Source organism: Rhopalosiphum padi, chromosome 1 (genome assembly GCF_020882245.1).
Source record: "Rhopalosiphum padi isolate XX-2018 chromosome 1, ASM2088224v1, whole genome shotgun sequence".
Lineage (NCBI taxonomy): Eukaryota > Metazoa > Arthropoda > Insecta > Hemiptera > Aphididae > Rhopalosiphum > Rhopalosiphum padi.
The window spans coordinates 89,705,443-89,716,244 of NC_083597.1; the positions used below are offsets into that span (position 1 = coordinate 89,705,443).

Genomic DNA, 10,802 nt, shown 5'->3' on the forward strand with positions numbered 1-10,802 from the left:
ATATTGATGTTAATGTCTAATGAACTAATCTTAGTAGTATAATATAACTTGAAATTAAATTTGTTATACCTTCTTTGTAAACCACTATTATTCATATTTTACATTATTCTTTCTATGATTACACGCTACATTTGGCGTTTTTGTAATTGGTGAGTATAATAAATTTTTGGCCATTTGCCATTCACATTTAGGTTAGACAATGCTTCTTAGATTTTTTTTTTTATTCTTAGATTTTAGTGTTACATTTTTTGGTGCTTTTGAATGATATCAGTTAATATTAAAAATCTGTTGGTTATTTTTTTTTCATATAATATTTTTTTTTTCAGCGTTCACCCTAGTATTATACATGGACCCCCACCCTACACTGAACCTGGCCTTGACAACAAAGCATTACAGCAGTCTGTAGATCTAGTTCACGATGTTACTAAGAATGGTGTGTATGGATCCCAAAACGACTACAACACTTATCACACGGGCAACGGATTGCGTCCGAATGGTGAATGTAAGCTTTATTAAATAATGACTAAATGGATGTGTGTGAGACTTTTTAAAACAGTAATGAATGACAATTTGGAATTGAAAGATTTTTGATACAAACAAAGAATATGTTACCATGGGTTTACTAATATGTATATATTTATTTTTTAGGGGTCAATGTTGGATACGTAGAAAACAGCTATTCAAATTCAAATAATGGTGGTTCGGTTAACTCTCAAGATTCTCTATGGCAATTGAAAATGGGTGGCAATGGCAGCACTGGTGGTACTCACATTTCTCGCGATGATCATTTACATATGGCTGAGCGCATGAACCACTATGGTGATTATACTTTATAATTATTATATTATCTATGTTTAAAGGTTTATTTTAAATGTACGTGGATTCAAGACCACTTTAAAGTTTAAATATTGTATTATCTGCTAGGCTTTTTCAAATTTTTTAGCATTATGTTATAATTTGTCATCAATTTTTATTAAATATTTGTTTTAATTGTATAGGAGGTTATGATCCATTGACTCATGGTGGCTATGGAAATATGGATGATTATGCACACTATCCTCAACTCACGTCAGCCAGCCCCGATTATAGCACTCACAGCCATGCACCTTCAAGACAAGACTATATTCATAGCGGTCATTTACAACCAGCCGATAAGACCCGTAGACGGGACCCTCATCTTGGTACGTACTATAATCTTCTAAAGTTATTAACTATTTAACGTTTCAACACCTACAATATTAATTTGAAAATATTTATTTGTTTTAGAATCACCATATGGTGACGTGAGTGGCTTGCCTGACCCTTACCTTGAGCAGCTTATTGACAATGAGGAGCACATGAAACCTCAACCACATCTGTCTATGTCATATGATGAAAGTCTCGAGTCTGGGTATTCTACACCAAATTCACGGACGCGACGCATAATCAGAGAAATTATCGTCTAAATGCGCTGCATTGCCCTATGTGTATAGTGTTTTAATTTTGACATTTTTCTTGTACATAAATAAATGTCATTGTGTTGTTAAGGTGTCATCAGATCTCAAAATTTTGTTTGTGCTCAACATCCATCTTTAGACCATATTTTAAATTTTAGTTGTATTCCGTTTTCATTACACTGCCTTTGTGTTCTATAAACATGCAATCTATGTATGTAAACAATTTTTTTTGCAATCTTGACGAGCGTTGAGGTATTTCATTTAATTGATGAACGCGTATGGCTTAACTTAATTACAAAATGCACTTATTATAAAGATCATCTGTAAAGTGATCCATTTGTTTGTGTTTTTTTTTTTGACCATTGTATTGCTAGTTATTTTGATAACATTGGAAATGTAAAACATTTTTACTACAATATTTCTTTTACATAATATTTATTATTTGTATTATGTTTTGTTACACCATAAGTTTGTGTAACCGTTAGAGTTTCTCATTTACTGTAATAATATTTCTAATTACACATAAACTATGTGTGTGACTCGTTATTATGACTCGTTCAAATTTTATTTTTATTTTAAATCTCTAATTTTGAAAAAATTGAAACGTTTGTATGGTGATAACATAATTACGGCATTAAACCTACTACAGTATTAATTTCAACGCACATCGATAAAAAGACACATGTTCCTCATACTTTTTCTTCATTATAAAAGATCAATTTTCTATATATATATATATTTTTTTTTTTTATGTTTTGTATTTTGGTTGTTTACAGACCCAAGACTGTCCGGTATTTTACTTAATTTCTTGACCTCTCGTGTACACTCATGAAGAGTTGTAATAAACCCGTCACGGATCATATGCTCTATAGTTTATGTATTTTTGTAGTTTTGAGCCTAGTTCCTATTTTCAACAAAGTTCAAAGTAATGAAAGATAATTTAATGGCACATGAGTGTACATTGATAGGTCAAGAAGACGTTGAATGTTATTATTATCAGAACAAATTAGGTACGTGCCATTATAAATTAATGTGCTTATAAACACCATGTAAATATATATATATATATATTTTTTTTTGTTCATACTGTCATTGTATTTACTTAAGTATATTTATTTTAATAGAAGAGTTAAGTAATTTTAATGATACAATATATAATACATTTATAATGAAGTTATAATTTGACTGCTGCAAGAATGAGTGTTTCTCAAATTTGTTTTTTTTTTTTATTTTGTACATTTTGTTTTTTATTTTGTATTTATATTTTAGTTTTTTTTAAAAGAAAAAAACAAAAAGAAAATAAGTATTGTGTATATACATTTAAGTCCCATAAATATTATAGTACTATTTTAGCCTTTTAGAACCTATACTTTAAATTTATTTTTGTGTATAAAATGTGAAAAATTAAAATAACGTTTTGTAAGCAACAAAATAATATTGATAATGGTCTGCTTTGTATTATCACACAGCCCATAACCAGTTGCATAATATATATATAATATTACTTAAGTATACTTTTCCCAAGAGTATTGATTTTTTTAAATATGACTTGTTGTTTTTTTCTCATATTGATTTTGCTGTTAGTCATTATTCTTCATTGTGCAATTCTTGGAATATTATATCGAAATAAAAAGAAAAAGAAATATATTATGTACTAAATAACTGTTTAAATTATTTGAGTTTTTAAAAATATTTTCCTTGACAACCGAAATTATTTATTGTTTGCGAATATAAGATTTACAATTGATAATGCTAGCTAATACATTATATGATTCATATATTGTAGTATAAAATATTTAAATATCATAATATTAAAATCAATGTAGATTAAGTGAATCTTGGTATTTTAGTGCAGTGCTCTAGTCGTATACCATGTGTGAAAATAAATTCTTCAATTTGAAAGCTTGATTCTATAAGGTATTCATGTCAAGTATATCAGTAATATCACTGACACATGGGCAAACTAATTGTTTTGATTTTCAAAATTTTATCTCAAGCATGTCTTATTAAAATATTTGTAATTCTAGAATCAATAGATATTTTACTAATTTGAATATTAAATATTAAAAATATTTTTATAACCACGGTAATAATATATTGAATACAAAAAATAGTTAAAAAATGAACATTATCTTATTTATTTTTATCATTTATCATTTATTTTTTTTTTTTTTTATGTAGTATTATAATATACATTTAAACTAAAGCATAGTTTAATAAAAGTTATGGGGAAAACAAGCTATACAAAATTTAAATTACTTCTCTAAACAATAAGATGTATAAGGTTGACAAGTTATAAACTGGTAGAAGAGCAACCATATTTAATGATTTTTTCATAGCTATTAAATAATTTGTAGTTATACCAATGCCAGTTATAAGTTTCTGTGAAATCAAAATTACAAAGCACAATTGGACGAGATCGGTTAAATGGTCTTCTATGTTCATATAACAAGATATTGCTTAATATAACATAGATGTAGATGAAGTAATCCGAGTAATCGAATACTTAAAAATCAACACATCAGCCCAAAGGTGTATAACTAAGTTATAGTTTATAGGTCTATGGAGTATGGAGTTATTACAAAAATCTATGTTTATTATACAAAATAGTGTTGATAAATTTTTACTTATCAACTAAGTTATATTACATTATATTTTATAAAATACTTTTTTAATATGGTAAATGCAATTACACGAGGTTATCCCACCTAAATTTGTTGTTAACGTTAAATGTGTTAAGTGTGTACTCATGTATGACACCCTACCAGTAATATCTGTGCACATTTATAACAACATGCTTTAATAAATGTTAAAACTTGCACTACCTATTTATTAATTAATTAATAGTTTTTATAAAACTTAAAATTTTAACTACAATATTACTGTACCAAATTTGTATGAACAAATTTTCTCCTACACTACCTAGTACCTACACTAAACTGAAAACCACCCTCATTAAATATGTCTACATTCCATAATATTATGTAGATTCTATAGCTTATTTTTTGTGTCGTGTCTTCATCTGGTCCCGATTGAATACTAGATGGGACATGTTGTATTTTGGTTTAGTATCTTCTACTAAACCCTGTGATTATAATACGTTCAAATATTTTTAATTACCTACCTGTCTTAAGTGATTGGTATTTAATTGTGTGGATTGATTACAATAAGAAAATATTTTGATTAAGCTAATAAGCTAGATAAAATAGAGTTTAGTACAATATAATATGAATATACATCACTATTATAATATACAATGAATTTAAGTCTTTATACCTATTGGCTATTATTAATTATATTTTATTTATTTTTATGTTATGTTACTATTATTTATTTGTAATCTATATTCTATAGAACTGTGAAATACTGCCCTGCTGTGATGAGTGACGACAGGCATTAAATTACAATGATTACAATAATATAATATTTATTATTTTTCACCGATTTTGGTATAAATCGTTAGGCGTATACTTTTGTTTTAATGTTGCAAAAAAAAACCAGGAAAATTATAATCTCTATTGACTTATCAGTTATCATTAAGGCATGGACTATAATATAATAGTAAAACTATATAGTATAAGAAACCATCAAATATACCCTTTAAACAATTTAAACACAAAAATGTCGAAATATTCGAAATAGGTACCTATTCAAAATGCAAAATTATGCACTAAAAACTTTGAGTATTTTGATCACAAAGGTTGTGAAATGTATTGTGCACTTACTAAACACACGACAAAGTTAACCAGAAATATATGCAAATGCACGAAACCACGAAAGTCCTTGCTCTAGTTATTATAATAATATAATATGGGTAGGTACTGCATTGCAATGTCCAATGCACAACACCACTCACCACTGACCTGCAGTGACCACTGTGATATTATCACATATAGGTGTATATTTTATAATACAACTTAACTTATATAGTTATATATTAATAAAATGCAATAATATTTGTACGAATTGTCCACATTCTATATCGGATTCGTATATTATATTATATATCTACTATATTCTTATAATATCGTCATTGAATGGTGGCAAATCGTAATATTATTATTATTGTGTAGTAAATAGTAATAACAGTGTAATGTGTATATGTTTATGTTATTGTGTACCTACCTACGGGTTTTATTATAAATCTATATAAGTGTCACGATAACGAAACAATCAAACAACAACAGTCCATATCGTGTCCGATTATCAAAGTTAAAATGTCGCAAATCCGGAATTCCGAAATCATAACAAATAACAATATAATGTATTATCGATTCCGTTTAAACTTTAAATATCATCGGAGCCGTTGATTATAGCATTTTATATTTTCTTAAAATACGAAAATACGAATAATAATAATATTGTTATTGATTTATGCGCGATATAATTATTAATTTTTATAATTCGGTGATTATAATATCGTCAATGTTCTAAAAATAACGTTTTGTTATGGTTAACAATCGGTCGAACACTGCCAGTACTGAACGTCTGTACACAACGCAATACGCATTACACATCGATGGCATAAGGACGTTCGATCGTCGAGTTACGACGATTCGTCGGTGGTCCACAACTTTACTGTCGTCGTCGTCGATTTTTGTCACGAACAGCCACGGATGACGGATGTACTGACACCCGCACTTCCCGTGCCAGTGGAAACCGTTTAACAATAATATCGACAGCCTGCTCGAAGACCTCCATTACCACGCGATTCGCCGTAAGCTTTACTGTTTTGACATCGCTTATTTCATGTTTTATAATATTTATATTATTTAAACATTTTTTCCGATCGACTTATTGATAGGATACGGTATGTTTTTCAGATTTTACCTCGTAGATGTGAATTGAGATTTTAATTTTTCGCTTTTAAAATCAGGTTAAGCGCTGCGAGTTCGCCATCAGCTGTCGACGTCGACAATCATGGAAACCGCTAGCGAAGGGGCTCCTAAACGGGCGTTGGATAAAGCCGACGACGGTGGCGGTACGAAAAAACTGAAAACTGACGCCGAAGATCATCAGTTCTTGCCGACGGTGGAAAAAATAAGAAACGTGGAGGATCCGATAAAATGGAGTTTGCTGCCTTCGATCGTGTACAATTTGCTCACGCTATTCAAGAAAACGGAAAAATCGAATTCTGACGAGCACAAACAAGTATGTAAAACTGTAGTTTTCAGTAGTTGTTTAATATTTATTTTAAAAAACGACGAGATTATACCCTACAATGTTATTGCCGTTCACCATTTGCTACATATGAGTTTGTTTTTAATTTATTGATGCTCGCGGCGGTTAGCATTAATCTTCAATGAACTTTTCATTGTTCATTTTCCTCAACGACAATTTTGGTCTGCCTTAGTAACGTTATGAATGTTTGAAAATCTGTTAAGAGTTTTTAATTGATTGCATTAATATGTACATAAGTTTTCAAAACTTGTATATCTACACTTTGATGTAATCTGGGACTCTGGATATAAATTGTTTAAAACAAAATATAATATGCCATCATTATTGAAATTTGGTAATTTAGTAGAAACCTATTTAATACTTCATTTAAATTTTGATTACAATATTTCAGACTTTGATATTTTTTTTTCTCAAAATCGATTAGACACATAATCTATTTTAATACTTATAGTAAATGGATATCCAATATTTCAATTAATTCATATACAATAAACCATTTATTTTATCACACTACTTATGTTACTGATTTACTATATAATTTGATCCATATATTTTATTATTAACCAATCATATCATATTGCATTGTTTTTAGTATTTCGCTTACTAAACAGTAAATGTAATTTCTAATGGATTGTAAATATGCACTTGTTAATTAGTTTATGGTAACAGTATGTCAACACTAAACAATAAAAGAAAAATGAAACAAGAATACAAATAATTAATTGCTATTCGTTTTTCATCATTTATTCACTTTTTAGAAATATTGATAAATAGACTATAGACAGCCCCCTGCCAGATTTCAGTGCTAGTTTTGCTACTATTCAGTGGCATATTTACAGGGTCGTTGAAATGGATACATCTATCTAATTGCCATTTTTTTTAACATTATTTAAATCAAAATGCTTATATTTTTTAATATTGTTTTCTTTCTCTTGCCAGGATAAACTTGATAATGGTTTTAAAGTTTTATCAAATCAATATTATCAAGAAAAACTTTTAAATGATTCCTTCAAACATGATCAATTGAAAGAGGTTGATAGATATGATAAAATTAGTATTAAAGAATCTAATTTTAAAGTTCCAAATACTACAAAAGTTTCCATCCAAAATCTGAATAAATTGGAATCCAAATCAACATATTTAACAGAAAATGTTCCAAAAATAGCACCATTAATTACAAAAGCTTTGCCAATTCAACTGTCTGCAGAGAATACTGATGTTCACAAGGTAATTATTTTTAAGTTTATAGTAATTATTAATTATATAGAACTTATAAAATTACCTATTTGTAGAAATAATTGATAAAAGTATAACATTTTATAATTTAAACATTAATTTTATACTTATATATAGGCGTAATTAGAAGATTTGAAGATCGATTTTGTTTGTTAGGATAAATGAATACAGTGACTTTAGAGACTGATAAATGTTTTTTTTACTTATTTTATATTAGAGTTAATATATTTTAATCATATATCGACAGCAATATTCGCTTATCACTTATTAATGTGGCCACCATTGTTACAATGACCCACTTTATGAACTAGTGTATATTAATTAATTCTTATTACTTTATATTATTTTCTTATCGCATTGTCACAATAAACAATGACTGTACGATATACATGGCACACTATGCTGACGCCTGACACTGACCAGCATCATCATATTGGGCAATTTATTATTTTGACGAATTACCATCGATACACTTAATAACTGGAGACTATTTGTATTTATTATTTTTTAATTTGGCTAGTCATTGATTTAAATACAAATAATAAATTAAAAATATTTTCTTTGATTTGAATAAAGGGAGAAGAGTAGATGACCCACGGTTGTTTTTTAAGGGTGTGTTATAAAGCATATCCGGCACACCCTGTAGCTCGGCTTATGTATTTAAAGATAAATAAAATTACCAAGTGATAGGGACTGATTAATAGTCATATTACCTAACTAACTTGATAATCATTAATAATAACATTCCTTACCTATTAATATTCAATTTTATAGTATAAATATTAAATTATATAATTTAAAAAAATATAAACCAATGTAAAATTTTAAATGACAGGCTAGTAAGTAATAAATAATCATTATTGATATTGAAATCTTAATTAAAAAATATATATATTAAACTACCTACATATTAATTGTTTTTTTAATTTATTTTTTAGGTTGAACGACAAATAGATGACAAATCAATCAAAACAACTAGTGTTGTCGAGAAGAAGCTTACACCTACACACAATGTTAATCATTTATCTGTATATAGAAAAAATATTCCTTGTACAGTGCCATCCATAAATGATAAAGCAGTTATGTCTACAGAAAGTGTTTCTGATGCAGCTACATCTGCCAATAGTATTTATAATACTTCCTTTCTTGCATCTGGAACTGATATTTCTAATACTTCATTGTATACATCTACAAATAGTGTTTATAATGTTCCTATTGTGACATCTAAAATTAGTATTCCTAATACCCCTACACTTATTTCTACAAATAGTATTTCTAGTACGGCTATGCTTTCATCTGCAAATAACAATACAATAATTGTACCTGAGGATAGTGCTCATCAAGTTATTTCTAGAACAGAAAATAATTTTAGAAAGCAAATATTTGAGCTTTTAAATAAAAATTGTATTATTGGTATTTCAAAAATACCTTTAACTAAACCATCTTCATGTATTTGTAAGTATTGTACAACTGTGACTAGCTTATCGATAAAACAATCGGCAGCATATAATCTTTTATTTCCATTAAATGATAATTTAAATCACAATAATTCATATTGTGATTTGGAAATTTCAAATGTACCAGATGATATTGGTTCTATTTCTGCTACAAACGACTGTTATTTGAACAAATTAAATATACCACCTTATAAATGTCAAAAATCATTAATTAATACTGAATCTCCAAAAAATATTTGGATTAATCAGTTAACTTCTTTGATCAGTAAAAATGATACATCCAAAAAATATCATAAAACTAATAAAGTTAATGCTTCAGTAAAATTGAACTTACAAAATGTTATTAATAACGTGCATAAAGCCACTCAACAAATTAAATCACATCTTTCATTTTGTAACAAATGTAAAAAATCAAATTTGAATAAGCCTGGTAGTTGTAAATGTAATGTATCTCTAAGCACATCTTATAATCATAATGAGTAATGTGTATACTAAACTATAAATCTATAATTACATTTTAATATTTTACTGTTTATTTATTTATTATTTATTTATCTTTTTAACTGTTGTTATTTTCTGTCTAAGCATTGTGTATTAAAAAAGTTTAAGAATTTTTTTTTATGTTATACTATTTTATTCAACTAACTTTAATTAATAAATTTTGTTTTATGTATTAAGTATTGCTTATTAATATGTATAATGTAGTACTCTCTTGCTGATTCCATTCTTCAACGTATGGAGGTTGTTGAATACCTTGGTTTTTATTTCACACCCTTTCTATTAAACATCACAGAGGCATTCACTATAAGATACATTTAAGATATTTGAAGTCATTAATTGTAATTCAGTTTTCTTCATCTCCGTGTCCTATCTTCACTTTTCAGCTTAGTTCTTTTGATTCTTGAGTATGGAGTTGTGGTTTGGCAACCATATATTTCTTGTGATAAACTACAAAACGAGCGATTAAGAAACCGTTTTTTTTTTTTTTCATTACAGCTTCTTTATTATTAATAAAACATCGCCGCATGACTACACCTACACTCTTCCCTTGATATTTTATCATTGCCTTGCGGTGTTGTATGTTGACAATTTGCATAATGCTTCTGCAAACCTTGAATTATACATTTTTCTTTATTAAATGTAACCAAACACATTGTTTATATTGTAGATCATAGTTTTATTTATAAATTATATTTAAATATGTTTTTTAATAATTTAGATAGGTACCTAATAATTCTTAAATGGCTAAACTTTCTATATCAAGGGTAAATTAATGTTATGAGAGTTATGACTATTTTGTTTATACATAAATTAATGATTTAATACTTTAGTACCTACTCTTCTATCAATTAATAAATGTCTAAGCTCCAAGTAGGTAGGTACCTACTATGTTTTTTAGCTGTCTTTAAAACGTAATTAAATATTTAAACTTTGGAATGACCAAGTAAACTGGTATCTATGTATGAAACTAGTAGTAGAAATAAAATATATT

At 27.6% G+C, this 10,802-nt stretch overlaps 2 protein-coding genes across 4 annotated transcripts in view; both read left to right on the forward strand.

Moving 5' to 3' along the window:
* Positions 1-3,107, forward strand: part of LOC132918304 (hemicentin-2-like) — a 51,211-nt gene extending 48,104 nt beyond the window's left edge. Inside the window, 4 exon segments of the mRNA XM_060979468.1 lie at positions 327-502; positions 649-819; positions 999-1,181; positions 1,267-3,107. Of these exon segments, the coding sequence (XP_060835451.1) occupies positions 327-502; positions 649-819; positions 999-1,181; positions 1,267-1,445 (709 nt within the window). The 3' untranslated portion in view covers positions 1,446-3,107.
* Positions 3,108-5,699: 2,592 nt separating this feature from the next.
* Positions 5,700-9,987, forward strand: LOC132917967 (uncharacterized). 3 transcript variants are annotated; one of them, XM_060978986.1, is made up of 4 exons: positions 5,700-6,246; positions 6,313-6,587; positions 7,557-7,844; positions 8,792-9,987. In XM_060978986.1, the coding sequence occupies exons 2-4, from the start codon at positions 6,357-6,359 to the stop codon at positions 9,791-9,793; spliced, it is 1,521 nt and encodes a 506-aa protein (XP_060834969.1). In that variant the 5' UTR covers positions 5,700-6,246; positions 6,313-6,356; the 3' UTR covers positions 9,794-9,987. The 3 variants fall into 3 exon arrangements, with proteins under 3 accessions (XP_060834969.1, XP_060834968.1, XP_060834971.1); XM_060978985.1 differs by having other exon boundaries at positions 5,700-6,153; positions 6,260-6,587; XM_060978988.1 differs by having other exon boundaries at positions 5,700-6,153.
* Positions 9,988-10,802: the final 815 nt, after the last annotated feature.

What these genes read in the sequence shown, in the direction of transcription:
- LOC132917967 (XM_060978986.1), top strand. Translation starts at nt 6,357, where the DNA reads ATGGAAACCGCTAGCGAAGGGGCTCCTAAACGGGCGTTGGATAAAGCC. An exon ending in ATTCTGACGAGCACAAACAA is followed by an intron (nt 6,588 to 7,556) that starts GTATGTAAAACT and finishes TTCTCTTGCCAG; the next exon opens with GATAAACTTGATAATGGTTT. An exon ending in AGAATACTGATGTTCACAAG is followed by an intron (nt 7,845 to 8,791) that starts GTAATTATTTTT and finishes TTTATTTTTTAG; the next exon opens with GTTGAACGACAAATAGATGA.